The sequence below is a fragment of the Phyllostomus discolor genome, chromosome 11, assembly GCF_004126475.2.
Source record: "Phyllostomus discolor isolate MPI-MPIP mPhyDis1 chromosome 11, mPhyDis1.pri.v3, whole genome shotgun sequence".
Taxonomy (NCBI): domain Eukaryota; kingdom Metazoa; phylum Chordata; class Mammalia; order Chiroptera; family Phyllostomidae; genus Phyllostomus; species Phyllostomus discolor.
Window position 1 is genome coordinate 63,663,510 of NC_040913.2, and position 18,142 is coordinate 63,681,651.

The following is an 18,142-nucleotide window of genomic DNA, read 5'->3' on the forward strand; positions in this document are numbered from 1 at the left end:
ATATGAAAAGGTTCATAAATTGCCTCTGGCCACACATTCTGAAAACAAGTCTGACCTATAAACCTTTCCAATACCTAATGGTGTGTGTATACATGCAAGCTTGGGTGTCATTGTGATGTATGGCATAGACCGTGCAGTGTTATCATTTTATTGTCCCCAGTTCATGCATGGGAGCACACGTTAGTCTTCCTCTTATTTTAATGGTGTTTGTCTCAAGTGCTGAGAATATGATTATGAACATATTACAAGGTTTGCCTCAGCCGTATTTCTTCTTTATCTAACAGAATATCATCTGAGAGCTTCCACGGCACTTCGTGTTAGTATTTACCAGGCTTTTCTATAATTATTTATGTCTGCTTCCCCTAAGAGACTGAACACTTACTTCACGAAGGGAATTCCTCACACTTACCACAGCTCTGTGAATTTCGAAAACAAGCACAACACACGAGAAAATTATTTTTAAAATGCAAGGACATGACTTATTGTTATATGTTTTAAAGAATGTTCTTTGGTAGCTGTCTTCACAAGTAGCAGCATGTCTGAACTATCTTACGTACCACTAAAACACTTTTTGTAAAAACTAATTTCAAGACATGAAATTTAAAAATTCTAGAGAAAAATGTTTATTGTATACTACTATTTATGCAAACATCTAGAAGATTATTGCTCATACATGACTTTTACTTTGATGTTGCAGTTCTGTAATTACAGTTGTATACATTCAATTCATAAATACACTGTATACTAGAAAATTAAGTGATTCATAACAATTTCATGTGTCTGCTGTATGTTTGTTTTCCTTTTTGTAAACTAAACCTCCCTGCTGTGAGATGAGAAAAGAAAAGGATCACAAAGGAATGCTAGGGGTCTAGCTCTGGAGTGTAAGAATTCATCCATGGGTATGATTTTATCTTCTGATAAAGAATCAAAGCCAATCAGTATTTTACACTACATGGTGCAATCACAACTATAGTGTGTAAGCATTTGCAAATATTGGTGATAGTGTGTACACACAACAAAGATACTTATTAGAACAAATCCTTTGGGATTGTGATTAATGTAATAGTGTTAAGAATAATAAGGTGGATATACTGGAATTTATTTTATTAGCTTTGCTGCTTCTAATTGTCTTCCAGAAAAAGCTTTGCCTGATGGTTTACTCATCATCCTTTTGGCATCTTCATGCTGTTAAATGTTTCCCTGCTATTTATGTTTTAGATGGGAGTTCGAAAAGTGTTTCTAAAATACTGGCATGCCAACCAGCTCAATGATTTGTGTCTACAGCTGCAGAGAAAAATTATCACCTGTCAGAAAGGTAACAGTATACACTAACATATCTAAACTTTTTGGGTTATGGAATACAAAATAATTTGGTTCAGTCCCAAGTTAAATGTCACTGGGATCTGCATTAGAGTGGACCACTCAATCCATTCTGTGATGCTACTTCCAGGCAAAGAGTTTTCAGAGATTTAGGATACTGTGGCTTAGTTTGCTCTTTAACTGTTATCAGTGTATACAGACACTACACTGCTCATGCTTTACTTGGTAGTCACTTCAACTGCTATTTTATAGCAAATTTTCATCCAAATCAGTATAAGGAAGAAGGGATATTCATATCTTATGATTTATGCATCCTCTACCTTGCAAATATTCATGAACATTGATACTGACAAGAAAAGTGTATCTTTGAACCCACAGTGCAAAACCCCCCATGTGGCAGTTAGGCCCAGCCATGGAGCCTGATTCCTAGGCTAGTTCAGTCAGCACCACTGGCATGTTCAAGTATGGAGGACTGAAGGAGCCCATGAGCCAGATTGTATTATATGTGATTCCACATATGCCATGAAAAATCCTTGACTTCACTTTTCCTTTGTGAAGCAATGATAATATCTGGAGTGTTATCTTTGATAGCAGATACCATTTTGTTCATTTTAACTTTGAAAGAGGTTCATTAAAATGTTTTTCCTATCAAAACCCAAGTGATCATCAAAAATAAGTACATATTAAAAATCATAACTATGCCTCACATAAAACATATAGTAAATAGATTTTTAATTTCTAATTTACTTAATAATTTAATTATACTCATATATTATAAATATGATTTCAAAGAAAGTTAAAAAGGAGAGAAATTACTCTACATGCTCATTTTTGGTGGAACTTTTTGTAATGAGCTTAGCTGTCTGATATATTTGAAAATGTTCAAAACAAGCAAAGACATCTTATAGGAGGCAAAAATCAGTTTTATTCTGTTCAAGCCTCTGTCCATTTGAACCCCTGCAGCCTCATTCAGGCACATCCCTCAAGAAATCCCCAATGTCTCATCATTTTCTGATGATATACTTTCATTCAGAATTTAGCCACTGTAGTCCAAGTATTGCTCAAAATTTAGAACCTCATGCTAAGTAAAAACATCCCTCTTGGACCTCTCAGACCCTACAGGTGGGCAGTGAGCATGGTTCTCACTCCTGCCTACTCAGGTGCATGCATACCCTTTGACCCTCCAGAGCTGTCAAAGAGGAGGGAGAAGTGACAAGACAGAGCAGCTCTTCTGTCTAACCATCAGCAGTGTGATCTGGCCTTGTGTTTCTCTGATTGGGAGAACAGATGTTTAATGACTCTTTGACTACGTGGGTACATTTCAGCACTTATCTACACAATCCACCTGAGAACTGGCAAGACCACTCTTTTAAACAGTCACTTGTAATGGTCCCATAGTGGCTTGGCACCCCATGGACATGCATTGCCAAAGCCTCAATGCTCTCTAAGAAATCTCTTTAAATGACTTCAAGCACACATTTGTGTCTTAAAAACCTCTTCTGGCACTGGAGAACCACTCTACGACCCTAACAGGTATGGCTTCTTCAAGCAGAACTGCCCTGCATTCAGTGACCGACAGCAACTACTGATGCAGCACGAGTCTTTCCAGGACTCATGGTCCACCATGTCCTCCAAAGTCTCAAACTTCAAAGTCACACAGCAAGTTTCTCTGAAAGGTCCCCTGAAGCTGTCTGCACCAACCTAGGTGTCAGGAGCGATGGGGAAAGCCTCAGGAACACTCAGAAACCCTAGCTTCTCTGTGGGTAATGATAATCTGACCTCCTTAATTTTGTGCTTCATCAGTGTAGAGAAAGTTTGGGGTCACAGGTTTGTTATGTACCACACCTATGCTGTCCTGTTTATGTGGTCAGCCCTGACAAACCACCATGTGATCTGACCATTTACAAGACCAGTCTTATAGTCACTGAGCTATGGAGTCAACTGAGGATCCCTTTTAATATCATGTTACATGTACATAGAAGGGGGCATCAAATTCTCCTGGAAATTTTCCTTAAATATAATAATAAGAACAGGCACCCTGTCTCCCATCTTGGCTACTCACAAGATATTTCTGTTCTATACAGTTACAAATATTAGGTTGCTGTGCCCTCCTGACCTGAAACAGAAGAAATGAGCAGAACTCTTAGCTCGCTCTCAACCTCTAAAGATAAAAATTGAGAATGGTCCAAAATATGGCATCAAGATGAAAACCATACTTTCATATTGCATACATAAAAGATATAAAAGTATTTTTAAATTATAGGCTCTTAATTGCAAAGTATTAATTATTGATTTTTACTTTTATATCTCTTGGAATAATTTCTTCAGTACTTTTTACTACTATACAATTTACTCAAAATTTATATAATCTTGTGTCATTTATAGTTTTTCAAGAGTTCTAATTTTTCTTTATAAATGTTAGGGGAAGAAAGCTCTAACTCTCATCTTAAATTTAATCATTTTAATCTCAAATTATTCCTAACAAATATTTCTCTGTGATTACATGTGTTCATTTTGTCTTGGAGGAAATTTAAAATCTGAATACTGTAGATGTCATAACAGCAGTCTTTTAAATTTGTCAGAAAGAGAATAATTATATGTTTGTAACAAATTTATTTTTATTAGTTGTCTCTTATTAAAAATATCAATTGTTACCAACTGCTATAACATTTTTAAAGAATTCAGAAAGGTCCTAGTATGAAATTTGAGAAAATGGTGTCCTATGAATGCAGGACAATAGATTCCGGGGTGAATGTGAGGCCAGTGAATAGGTCTGCTGTAGTCAGAGGGCACAAGAAGTCTGGCATATCCACATTAATCTTCCTTTTATTCCAAGAGATTTAACATTTTGAATATACCTTCACCTTCACCCTTCTAAAAGTCAATGTCTGGGGGTTTTTGTTGTTGTTGTTGTTGTTGTTGTTGTTGTTTTTAATGTAAAAATTAGCAAGGGAACTAGCCAATTTGAATTCTGCTTCTCTCTCTCAATGTGCCTATCACATGGTTAACACTGCTGCGTTTATTCCACATTTTATCTTCCTGGAAGTCTGATCGTACCTTTTGCTATTTAAGTATTTTCCCCTTTAGATTAGTTCAGCATGACTGTTTTACAGTTAATTTAATACCACTTTATTCCAAAGTAACTAAACAATAAGTATTGCCATCTGAAGAAAAGCCTCCAGCATTTTAGATATGTGCATATATTACTTGCCTCTGAAGCCATAACTCTGGAAAGTTGTGTTTAGCTTTCTACCTTCTAATCAAGAAAAGGCATCAGAAGAGTATCATAGATAACCCACATATTGTTCTCCTATAGCTACAGACTATTTTAAAGCACTCAGTATTTCACAGCCTTTTTTTTTTTCTCCCCCACAGATGAAAATAAATTGTCTTTGCTACACACATTGGTTTTCACTGAGAGTATAGATCATCTTATAATCTGAACAGTCCATTCCAATCTTAGAAACTTAGAATTGGAAGGGATGGCATCCCATAATCAAAAAGCTCAAATGGTAATTCCCCTCCCTGCACCTTGTGCATGGCACCCACAAGCAGACCCATTTTGCTCTCTTGAACATGCTCAGAAACTGAAAGCAGAGTCCCATTCTCAGAAAACAGCCTGATCCATTTAGACCCTATGCTCAGTGTGACAAAGGTCTTCCTTAGACTGATTGCAAACTTGCTACCTATGACTACCCTGTTGGTGATGTGCTCTTGGCAGAGCTACAGATCACATCCATTTGGTTGGAAGCTCAGAGAATGAGCTTGGCCTGATAGTCAGAGATTTGAATCCTGGCTCTTCTATTCATTGGTCATGTTTACTTAGAGGAAGATACATTTAACCCAGAATAAGAAGTTATTAAAACATTCTAATCTCATTAAATAAGGATTTCTAAATTCAGTAATGATAACCATAAAGGCAAAAATCCTTAACCTTAATGAAACCATGGGCATATAATTTATAATAAGGCTTACACATGGTTATAAGATCTCACTAAGCTTCTCTTTGTCTAAAAAATGGAGATAATGGTATATTAATTATCATTGAATTGATGCTCTAAGTGATGGAATAGTGTTCCTAACACATGAAAGTGCCTTTAAATCATGCTTATTGGTTTTATTTTTAAGTCTTACATGTGTGTTGACATATTAGCAATTTCAAAATGTGTTTACTCCCTTGTTTCCCCCAATTCTTACACATTTTCTAGCCCTGCTTCCCTAGAGAGCAGAAAGGATGTCCTATATTTCTACACAATCTCTTCCTCGAGTCTTAAATGCAGTGTTAGTTTTTCTAGGGGTTAAACCACAGTCCTGTCAACAATATGTACATGATACTATCAAAGGTAACCCATTCCAGGAGCCTCAGCCTTTCTGTTATAATCTAATATAATGAAAGAATCAGTGTGTCCCAAAATGATCCAAATGGAGCCATATCCTGAAATTTTTGGGGTTTGGACCTAGTTTTTTTCATTGAGTTTAGTCCAATCAATGAATGCCTATCCTCTCAAACCAAAAATAAGTGTGGAAACCTTATTATAATGTTATCTGCACAATCTCATTCAGCTTAAGGATTTGTGTCTTTAGTGTTATCATGGCTGAACTTAGATGTCCTTTTTAATATGAGATTAGAATATTTTAATAAATTCTTATTCAGAGTTAAATATTTTATTTTGTAGCTGCTCAGACATACATGTATTGTGACTTTTGTTTGTGCATCTGGGATTTTCTGTTTTTGCTCTTCTCCCTGACCTCTGACTGTGTTCTTTTTGTGGAAGTTATAAGAGGATTTCTGGCACGCCAGCACTTGCTTCAGAAAAGAAGCATCATACAGCAAGAGGTCACATCCATCAACAGCTTCCTGCAGATTACCGAGGACATGGGGCTAAAGACCTATGATGCCCTGGTCATTCAGAATGCTTCAGACATTGCCCGTGAAAATGATCGGCTACGGAATGAAATGAATGCTACTTATAACAAAGAGAAGTTGGAGGCCAGGAGCAAACAAGAGGAAGGAGCCAAAAGGTAAAGGCACATAGTATATAATTTTAATTATCTATGGAATTGTCCTAGTGGAATCAAAAAAGTTTTGATAGCCCTTAATGTGAAGTTAATCAAATATGACAGTAATTATGGGAACTAGCATGTATACATGCATCATTTATGAAACCTCATGCATCACTTTGAACCTCATAACAATCTAAGAGGATAGTTTTCCTCTGCTTCCTTTTCATGCAATAAATGTTATATGTTTTTAGTCATATGAAATAATTATTGCTTCACTTACAATGCTTACATCGCTTAACATCTCAGGCACAAAATTTTAAGGCATCAAGTATTTCTGTCTTAGCTGTGTTGTCAGCATCTTTAGACAAGTGCCATGTATATAAGGCTGACTCATAGAAACTTTGGAAGTATTACCAAAAAAATAGAGAAGCCACTCTCAAAACATAAAAGTAGTGAAATCAATAAATGGTTGTATAGATATTTTCCTTAGTAAACTGCCACATTTTCTTTGCTAATAAGCACCGCTTTGGGGAAAGCCTCTATTTTAAAGTTTACTTTGGAGGCTGAACTTATAATAGAAATGTAGGGACAACTTGATCCTTCTCCATTTTATCCCTCTTGCCTCTCTGTGAATGATGAGGACACCTGTACTTCACAATAACTCTCCCTGGGAGGGCAGGGACATGGATCCCTTGGATCCTAATTCACTGTCAAGGAGATACTTGTTTTTTCATAGGAACTTGGTAATACCTAGTTGTTTCTCACTGAAAAAATGACTCCTCTTTGCCTTGACTGCCTATGTCAAATAGATTTTTATTAAAGTGGAAATGGTGATGTGTCTCTCACTAATTAGCTTCAAATATCTCAGTGATTAAATACTGAAAAAAAAATCCCTTTGTATGGAAAACTGTAATTAAACATTACAGGGAAAACAAATTATCCACTGAGTGTCATGCTTTCATCTTCAACTAGTTCATTTTCTACATGGGCGTCTGGCTCTGCCTTGCGGTAGATCCCAGCCCTGTTGGTGCTCTGCCACACAAAGATATAATTATAAAAACAAATGCTCAGAGACTCCTTGTGAAATTAATGCATTGGCATCTCAGTAGTACATGATTACATTGACATGTGAAGACAGAAGGAATTTTTATAAACCAGATAACTATTAATTTTATATGACTTCCAGAATAATGTTTGTTATTTTCTCTGCTGGAACTAAACAGCCACCCCAATTTCTCAATTTGAGTATGTGTTTATTTGCGTGATATAAAATTAAGTGAAGAAGTATTTGTCTATTTATTTATTGAATACCAGCAGTTCACTTGGCATTGGACAACCAGATGGAGGAACAGAAGAAAAATAATAATTCTGCACATAATTAAATAATTGCCAGTGGGGTTTAAATGCTAAGGAGAAAAGAGAGAAAAAATGTAAATCTTTGATAGTTTTAAGTATATACTGTTTTGCAAGAGGAAGTGGTGATGAACTCCCTGCATTTGATGCATCAGTAACTCTCTATTAAGATGTAGTCTTCAGAAATTATCATTCAGATTGAAATTCTGGTTTTTTGATTTGCTTAATAATCAGAGTGTGAAAAAGTCATTCAGTGAATGCCTGATAGAAAATGTAGCAATCCTTAAGAAGTGTTGCATTTACGTGAGGTTTTTTTTCTAAGCAATAATGATGAATCTCCAATGTGCTCATTTATCATAAAGCAGGGGCCTTAAGGATGGGGCAGCTTTCTCTGGATGTGCCAGTTACCAGAGCGCTGTACACGCATCCTTCAGTCTCAGTGGGGAAGGCTGTTGCCAAAAAGCCTTGATGATGTTTGGTTGAGCAGGTTCATTATTAACCTCTGAATTATGCATCTGGGCCTCTCTGGTGGGGTGCTGTTTGTGTTTTGTTCCCCTCAAGAACTGAAGACAAGTGTGGACCCAGGCATTTCCACTGCAGCTCCATCACCGTCCCCATGGCTGTGGACAGCCTGGTGCAGTCCCTGGCTGGCCCGTCCACCCGGTCTCCTTCTCTGCACTCGGTGTTCAGCCTGGATGAGAGCAGTGGCCTCCCATCACCACGGAAACAGCCTCCACCCAAGCCAAAGAGGGACCCCACCACACGGCTGAGTGCCTCCTATGAGGCTGTGAGTGCCTGCCTATGGGCTGCAGCCAAGGAGTCATCGACTGAAGGTTAGCCACAGGGAAGGAGGAAACCGGCTTGTTCACTTATTGATGCACTGACTTCTGGTTCTGAGTGCCCCATGGCAGTACTGCTACCTTAATATATTTTTAATAGGAATAAATCCAATTGTTTGCTTGCCAGCAGGTATTTAATCATTAAATATAAATAATATGTAGTCAAATCTCTAAGCCTCTTAGGAAAAAGCTACTTATATATGATTTCTTGAACTCCCATTCCCACTTCCACATTGAATGAATAGCCTCAAATCAGAGCAATTCAAAAAGTTGGTCACCAGTTCACATAAATTTTTATGATTAAAAGCCTAAAAAAATTATCAGGCTTCCCTTTTATCACAGTATAATAAAAAAATTAAGCTTCCTTTATTAAGCAATAAGTGAAACAATTCACACAGACGAGTCATGACATGGCAGGATTCACTTAGTGAAATTTTTGGTACTAGATAACAAAAGATTGGTGGTCTAGAATTATTTATGCACAATGGGAAAATCACACCTTATCCTCAATCAGATATCTCATAGATGAGTTCATGTGACTATTATTGCTTAATTATTAATTTTTAGAATTGGGAAAATAGCAGAAGCACTTTTGCAGAATATTTGCTAATTTTACATATTTTATTTATCACCTACTAGAAGTTAGGACTTATTCTAGGCCAGGGGATATACAACCAATGAAACAAACAAAATTACCTTTCCTTGTAGAATTTACTTTCTAGTAAGGGAAGACAAATGGTAAACATAGCAAACAAGCAAGTACACTAAGTATCCTGGAAGATGATGCTGCAGAGAAAAGTAAATATGGTAAGAGGTGGTAGTGTAGGGTGCAGTAGTTGAAATTCTAAATAAAACGTCTGTGCAGTTTTCACTAGAAAAATATTATCTGACCATAAGACAGAACACAATTCCTTCAATAAATAAATGAACTAAAAAAGTGCAGGGAAGCCATAAGTTCATCTTTGGGTATGGATGGCTGATTCTAAGGAAGATGGTGGAAAAGTCTATGGGCCAGGAGCCTGGCGCAATGAATACACCTAGTTATTGTCAAAGATAATTCTTGTTAGTTACTTTTAGAGAGAATAGACTTTTAGGAGAGTTTTTAGTTTAAAAAAGTGTTGCTGTCATAATGTATGAGTCACACTACAATAATACATAAAGATGTGGGCAAAATGTATAACTTTGGGGAGAAGAGTCCAAGTATGTATCTTTAGCGTCATGGTAATAAGGACAACAGAAGATGAAAAATGGCATTAGGGAAATCATCTAGAGGAGAGTCTTCAGGTGGGTATAGATATGAGAACAAGACCTCCATAGAAACAAGGCATTCTCCAAATACACACAAACTAAAAGAGGCTTATACTCTAAAGAAACCATAAGGACACTTACTGAGAAAGTAGAAAAAAAATCACATTTCCACCATAATTACTTTTAGCCCTATACTGGTTTATGGTCCAGATTTCAAAAAGGTGTGATTGAAATATGGAGAAATATTTTTTGGCATATGGGAAGAGGAAGAATAATATTTAGCAGTCTAAGACTAATGAGATGGGGAGATTTGAAGACTAAAAATAGCATCAGAAAGTGAAAAAACAATACCAAACAAGATTGAAAATTGCAGTGTATATAAGATAGAGCCCATCCAAATTTGAATACTGCAACCAAGCTTTATAAACTTGAGTAAGCAGACCTCAGAATAGCTTGTAAAGTCTAAAAATGCCTTCCCTTTGTGTGTATATAAGAGATCGATTGCCCTGAAGTTGAGATTTTGGAGTAGCCAGGTGCCAAGTAATCACACTGTTGTGAAAAAGAGATAAACAAAATTTTGAGGATTAAGTTGAGGTCTCTCACATGAGCAGCAAACAAGTGTCAATTAAGGAAACTTATTCAGAAGTCACAGGAGATAAAAATGTAGATGAAATAAAATGCTACAGAAAAAGGTGAAGAAAATGCAAGAAACACCACAGTTGTAAAATTCTGAAACTCCTTACTATTGTGGGGAATCTCAAGTCTCTCAAGACTTTCTGTATAAAATACATGATGTGATTCATTAGACTTACAAGATTTTTATGTAAAATTTAATTGGAAGTGGATTTCAGCTACATTTGAGCAAGGTACCTGTAGGTGTCTTCCCCACCAATCACACCCCAGTGAACTCACATTTTGGAGGCTTGTAAAAGGGCCAGTCCATAAGTAAGTTGCTTTTTTCCTGTCTATGTTACTTATTTCTTTTTACAATTCATGATTCCTAGTCCTGATGACTTTACTATCACTACCATATCTCCTATGGCTGCAGATGAGATCCTGAATCTTAGAATGTGCTCTAAGTCTATATTCAAGAGTTAAAAAAAATTAATCTGCACAGTCATCTCAAGTTGGAATGCTAGTTAGCTTTGTGGCATTAGGAGTCAGGGTCCAGTAGTGGGGCTTAGCCACTCAAGCCATCAGTGCTCTGGACTTTTAATGCATAATTGCAAAGGTGGTGACACTGTGACAAACCATCCATCAGCAGTGGCTGTTCCCCATTATTCCATTGTGATGGGAGCTGAAGGTGTCCAATACAATAGCCACTAGAAACTTGTGGCTATTTGAATTTGAAGTAATTAAAACTAAATACAATTTAAAATTCAGTTCTTCAGGCATTAATCACATTCTAAGTACTCAGCAGCTACAGGTGTGGAATTTCCCATCATCACGCAGCATTCTATCAGACATCCCTGATTCTTACAGCTTCATTTTTAACCATAGGGGCAAACAGTAGGTCCTCACTTAGTGTTGCCCATAGATTCTGTGATGTTAAGTGAAACAAGGAATAATGAAACCAGTCTTACGATAGGCCAGTTGATGTAAACAAGAGTTAAGTTCCCATGGCATCTCATCAACTTATGAAACCATGATGCAAGAAACATTGTTCAAGGATCCCGCTGTACTGAGTTTCCTGTACCTAGTAAGGTGTCACAAATTTATTTTTCATCTGCAAAAGTTAAGAAGAAAGTTTGACTGCTACTTAAAATGCTCTGTGAACCCAGGGTTCATAGGAACAAGGACCACAACAAAGGTCAATTTATTATTTGTGCTCATTTTTTTGGCCTGTTAAAAATATTCCAGTTCTTTCCTTTTACAAATAAAGCTGCTAATCAATTCAGAAGGTTATAGAGTGAAATGAGATCTGATTGGAGAATGAAGGCCCAGAATCTTAGAGAAACCAATAATTAGATAGCACTGAAGGCCTGATCTTTGTGGCCAGTCCTGTTCTTATTAACACATACCTTTCCCATAGGGTTGTATGCAATAAACATATGGTCATAAAGAGAGGCAGGAGAGAGGGCTCATTTTTTTAAGTACCTTTGTACCTGAAAATCTTGAAACACTTTTATGGGCCAGTAAATTTTAGTGCTTGTTTGCAAACTATTAACAAGCTAGAGCCAACTATTTGAAAGTACTATTTTTTCAAAGTCTGGGGATTCTCTTTGCCAGCAGTGACTAGAAAAGGAAGTATAGGGCCTGTCTTCACTTTTTCTTTGCTAGAAAGCTTCCAGTTATAAGTGTCTTTCTGGAAAGAGTTGATTCTCTGAACCCAACATGCAGGATTTCTCCCAAACATGGTTTTAAAGGGATGGTGAAATGGCAAAAGACAGGTTTTCCTTGGACAACCGTCACCTCTATCTTTTTACTCTCCATAATGTGACCTCCAGAGTCACCCTTCCTTCAGATTCCAGCAACCCATTTCTTATAAATAACACCTCAGGAATCCTTTTTTTCCCATTGCCAACAGCTCCATTTTCAACAAAATCCAATTTATACATATAGGTACAAGAATGGTTCAGCTGTGGGCCTTAATTTGGAAATGACATTTTTCTTTTCTTTTTTACTGTCTCATTTATATCTTGATTCTAGATAGCACTTGCCACATAGTAGGCACTCAATGCTTATTGAATGAATAAATAATGTTACAGAAATATATTTCTTTATGCTGCTTCCCTTAAAACAGAATTAGCTTCCTATTAATAAATTAAAATGAGTACAATTTGGAAGGTTCAAGGTGTCCCTTGTGATTTGTTAGATCTGGTTTAACACATTTTTTAGCAGACATTGCTCTATAGCATTTTTCCATTACCTGAAATTTGATAGAAATTTGGTCCTTTGTGAACACTGTCCTGAGAATGTTCCTGGATATAACAGGAGAACCTGACTGCATGTTTCACAATTTATGATGCATGTGTGCATTTAACACGTTTTAACTAAATGCATTTCATGAGTTCAACTCTTCCCTGAATAGGTCAGTGGGGGAGATAAATGAGCAAATAAATTATGAGGTAAGCAGAGTAATAGCAAAGAGAACAGGTAGGAAACAAAGCAAGAGAGGCTAATGTGGCTGGGAATTGAAAAGGGTCTGGAAGGACATTTAAGTGGCATTACAATTGTGAAGTGTAGTTCAGTGGGTAAAGATGGGATGAGAGCAAAGCTAATGGACTTCTTCCAGACACACACACACACACACACACACACACACACCCCATAAAATAAAGTTGCAATATATCAGCTCAGTAGAAGCTCTTTTTGTCCAATTTGTAGCTGGTTGTAAATTGATGCTACATTCATGCATGTATGCAGCCAGCTGCCAGCCAACTAGCTGACCTTTACTCAGATATCCTTGTTGTCCTGTTCTAGGCACTAAGTTTTCTCTGAAACTAGGCAAAATCACACTGGAAGAATTGGAATACAATGGATATGTACACACAGAGATACAAATATCTTCTGGTTGAACAACCTCATTTCTTTTTTTCTCATAGATTAATTATGTTGGTGTCTTGTTCTCAATGAAAATGGGGCCAAATAAGCTGTGTCCTGAAGCAAATGGTGACTTAAAAGTCATTCTACATGCCTTAGAAACAAAATCAAAGGGATAATGTTTTGTACAAGAACATTTTTGTCTCCTAACAGAACTTAAAGTGACACAAGTCCCTAGATCACTGCACAGTAGCTCAGATGAGAGTCAAGTTTATAAAATGGTGAGACATCTCAAGAATGTGAGGTTTAACCCTTAAGTTACTGTTAGGACATGAAGACTTTCCCTAAAGATGATCTGTGACCATAAAATGTCCTCCTGACTCCATCTCATTGACATTGTCAAGTATTCGCATGGGTTTTACTCATAAATCTTAGGGCTAGACCATATTGTTAAGGAAATTCTTAATGCAAGTTCACTTTCAGTAGCTCTTAAATTTATATTTGTAAGTGAACTAATAGAAAGAACTTATGTGGACATACACACACAAGCCATAAAACCAAATTATTATTTTATTCTGTAACTGTGGTGTTCTAATTTTAGTTTAAGAAGAATGAAGTTTTCCAGTTCCCACCCCCAGAGATTATAACTCAGTGGTTATGAAATATGACAGGAACTGTGCTATCTATATTCTCAATCAAGGACCTCAGATGGCCTGATATTGCTGAACTCCAGACCCCACTCAAAGGAACCCTATTCTATCATTCATGATTAATTTCTGGTTGTGTAATAATAAGATAATGATGATAGCAGCTGACACTTATGTAGTGTTTATTATGTACTGGGATTGTGCTAAAGATCTTCAATATTTAGAACTACTCAGTGCAGTGGGATATCATTGTGAACCCTCTATGGGTGAGGACACTGAGTCAGGGTGCAGTAGTGTAACCTGCCCCATGTCACTCATCCAAGACAGATTCCGGGGGTCAGGCTCTTGACTTCCTCCTTACAAAGTATACTACTTTTAATTATAAAGTTTATTACCAGAAAAGCTTTTTTCTGTATCTAAAGCAAACCTTGAGGAAATACTATATCAGTTATCTATTGTTGCTTACTACTCATCCAAACTTGGTGATTTAAATAAAGCATCATCATTTTAGTACTGTATTCCAGGTCCTGGTGGTCAACTGGTCTCATCTAGGTACCTCTTAATCAAGGTCCTTCATAAAGCTGTACATGGTAGCAGGAACCATCTGAAAGCTGGTAACTCCCATGCCTGATACCTCAGATGTCTGGGGACTGGGGCTACTAGGGCATCTGTATCTCTAGGTGGTCTCTCCATGTGGTTTGTGCAACATGGTGGCTTCAGCATAGCTGGACTTTCTTCATGAAGAATCAATGCTTAAAGGCACATACTCCAGGAAAGGGAACACCTACTATAAGCCAGCCTTGGAAGTCATGCAGCATTACCTACACCACAGTCCATGCATCAGGCAGTTCCATAAGCCCATGCAGGTTTAGGGAGGAGAAATAGATTCCTGCTGTTCATAGGACTGGAAACACTCTTATTGCCAATTTTTGGCAAATACTACTTGCCTTAGTCCACCCTTATGATGAAACAATTCACATCCTTTCCATATACAAGATATACTCCCTGTTCCCCACAATTTCCCTAAAACCCCATTTCATCATCACACCAAGTTCAGATGCAAGGCCCAGATCTCATCATCTACTGATAAATCAGATCTGGGTCTCCTGGGTCTCGAGCAAGGCTTCTTAGGTGGACAGCTCCTCTAGTACTTTCCATACAACTAACATGCACTGGAGGGGCAGGTGAAGGATGATGTTCCTTTCTAAAAAGGGGAAAATCAGAAGGCACTTTGCAGGCACTTGCAGCTTGCAGTTCTGTACACCACTTGGGCAAACGTTGCCTGTGCCTTGATTAGGATTTTGGCCTAGTGCCCAAAAATGATATTGCATGGCTGTTAGGTCCATGCTTAAGAGTGTTGGCTCACCTGTAAATATTAATTCCTAAACCACAAGAGGTGACATGTTTGTAGCTGGTAGTTTTCTCAGCCTGCTTTCTGCTTATAAAATGTTGAGATAACAGAGTCTCCTCATTATGTATTAAGTCTTCTTTCAGTGCAAGCTGATCCAATTCCTTTAAAGGCTTTCTGAGTTTCCTGTGTATTTATAATCTATCGCAGTATTCCAAAGCCACATCCACAGATCTCTTTGAGATAATCTTACCTAATTTGGGCTCTCTGCACAATGTCTGTGCCACAGTATTCTTTTATTCTCAAAGTCCCATGGTTTTACCTCTTTGAACAGATCCATGAAATGTCACCTTAAAACTTTCTGAGGTCTTAAAGAGTGCCATAGTCCTGATCTTAGCTTCATCTTTAGATTATGTTTTCCTGAAAATGCTCCATATTTCACCTGTACTTGAAAGTCATTTTTAACTTCAGAATTATTTGCCATCAGGATAGCCTGGCAGTGACAAATGTTTATTGTCAAACATAGAAAGTCCAGGATCCTTTACAGTTAATAGTTCTTTCTTTAGCTGATCTCTTTACTCTCACATTTTACTATAGGCAGCTAACAGAATCCAGGAGATGGATTTTAAACTCAGCCTGAATATCTCCTTAGCTATATCATTCAGTTCCTTACGTGTTTTTTTTTATTTTCCACATTACTGCAGGTGACAGAGTTGCTAAACTTTCCACAGTGGCATAAAAAATTCCACATTTCCTCCAGCTTTCAGCATCTTGCTCATCTTTTAAGCCTCACCAAGAGCTTTCTTGAGGATCATCATGCTTCTGCTAACACTGTCTTTAAGACTCCTCCAATTTCCCAAAGCTACTGCCACATTTTTAAAGTTTTTATTTATAGTAGCACTCCACTTCCAGGTACCAATATCCGTGTTTAGTTGTCTATTGCTATGTAACAAACCACTCCAAAATGTAGTGGCATAAAATAATGATTCATTTTATTCTTTTCTCTCTCTTACAGTTTTAGTAGTTGTTTGGGCTTGGCTAAACAATTATCATACTGGTTCTCTCATAGCTGTAGTGAGAACTGGGGGCTAGAGTCATCTGAACACTCAGTTATTAGATTTCTACTGTCTAGATTGGGGAAACCCAAATAGAGTCCTCTGCATCTCTCACCTCTATGTGGCCTCTCCACATGTTCTCCAGAGCATGCTTGTTTCATTGTAAATAGTCTTCTCACATAGATATCAGGGCCACCAAGACATGTATCCCAAGACAGCAGGAGCCAGGGGTTATCCAGCCACAGAACTCAGGTGGCATCCCCTTCCCCATATTTTATTTGTTAGTGGTAATCACAGAGGCTCTCCCAGTTTCAAGGTTCTGGAAGAGCATGGGGAAACATTAATGATGCCAGTTTTGGAAAATACAACCTGCCACAATAGCTTAAAATTATTCAAATCTCCAGAACAACTCTATAATATTAATGCAAAAATTGTGTTTGGTTCATTAACTTTCCAGGAGAAGCTATGGTTTAGCAGGATGAAAGCCTTTAGAATAATGCTGATTAATCACAGAATTATGCATTTTTGGTATTTTCTGTTGTTAAAAGTTGGCTGATTTAGGGGAACCCTGTAGAATACTGGCTTACAAAGATGTCTATTGAGTTAGAAAATTAGCTTTGTTCTTTTCCACTCTCATTTGGAAGTCTCCCATTTGTTTCATGTTTGCAATGTGCCAGAATCTGAGCTAACACTTCACATACATTATCTATTGTATACCTCTGACGTCATTACTGATATCATTTTATGCATGACTATACTGAAGCTTAGAGAGATTTGCCCAAGACCTCTTTAAAAATTGTCATTTGTGCCACTGCCACCCCCACAAACACACATATAATTCTGTATCCCCTTTCATAGCCTGTTGTTTCTCATTCTCACAGGACACATCATGCTCTAACAAAATTGACTCACTAGTCTAATTTATGTTTTTTATGGCCTGATATCTCCCCCTAGAACAGAGGAAGGGAGGGAAAATTTTCTTGTATTCACTACTGTGTCTCAGTAGAGTCTGGTGAAATGCATAACTAAATGAGTGATCGCATGAATGAATGGTCCTGCCAAGGTTTGAATCCAGATCTAACTTGAAAGCCTTTAATTTTTTCCTTTAATTATGGGTGTTTGCCTTATTGTTTTTTTTTCTTTTTTAATCATATTTATTGGGGCAACATTGCTTAATAAAATTATATAGATTTCAGGTGTACAATTCTATAACACTTTATCTGTATATTGTATTGCATGTTCACCACTCCATCACAAGTCTCTTCCATCACCATTTATCCCCCTTTTCCCCTCTATTACCTCCTCCCATCCCCTTTTCTTCTGGTATTTACCATACTGTTGTCTGTGTCTATGAGGGTTTTGTTTTTTGTTTTGTTTTGTTTTTGCTTAATCCATTCAGCTTTTTCAGTCCTCCAAACCCCCTCCTCTCTGACAGCTGTCACTCTTGTCTCAGTATCTATGAGTCTGTTTCTATTTTGTTTATTAGTTTACTTTGTTCACTATATTCCAAATATAAGTGAAATCACATGGTAATTGTCTTTCTCTGACTGACTTATTTCACTCAGCATAATAGTCTCCAGGTCCATTCATGCTGTTGCAAAAGGTAAGATTTCCTTCTTTTGTATGGCCGAGTAGTATTCCATTGTGTAAATATTCCACAGCTGGTTTATCCACTCATCACTTGATGGACACCTGGGCTGTTTCCAAATTTTGTGTCTTCTAAATAATACTGCAGTGAACATAGGGGTGCCCAGATTCTTTTGAATTAGTGTTTCAGGTTTCTTCACCTATATTCCCAGAAGTGGAATCACTGAGTCATAAGGCAGTGTCATTTTTAATTTTTCT

The 18,142-nt window shown here is 37.3% G+C and overlaps 1 protein-coding gene across 4 annotated transcripts in view; it reads left to right on the plus strand.

The window, feature by feature from the left end:
* The window catches only part of MYO16 (myosin XVI), a 595,311-nt gene that overhangs the window by 501,702 nt on the left and 75,467 nt on the right, over window positions 1-18,142 (plus strand). For all 4 annotated transcript variants that reach the window (XM_036011451.1, XM_036011450.1, XM_036011452.1 and 1 more), the window contains 3 exons: window positions 1,219-1,315; window positions 6,096-6,342; window positions 8,239-8,510. In XM_036011451.1, the coding sequence (XP_035867344.1) occupies window positions 1,219-1,315; window positions 6,096-6,342; window positions 8,239-8,510 (616 nt within the window). The remainder of the gene's footprint in view (window positions 1-1,218; window positions 1,316-6,095; window positions 6,343-8,238; window positions 8,511-18,142) is intronic.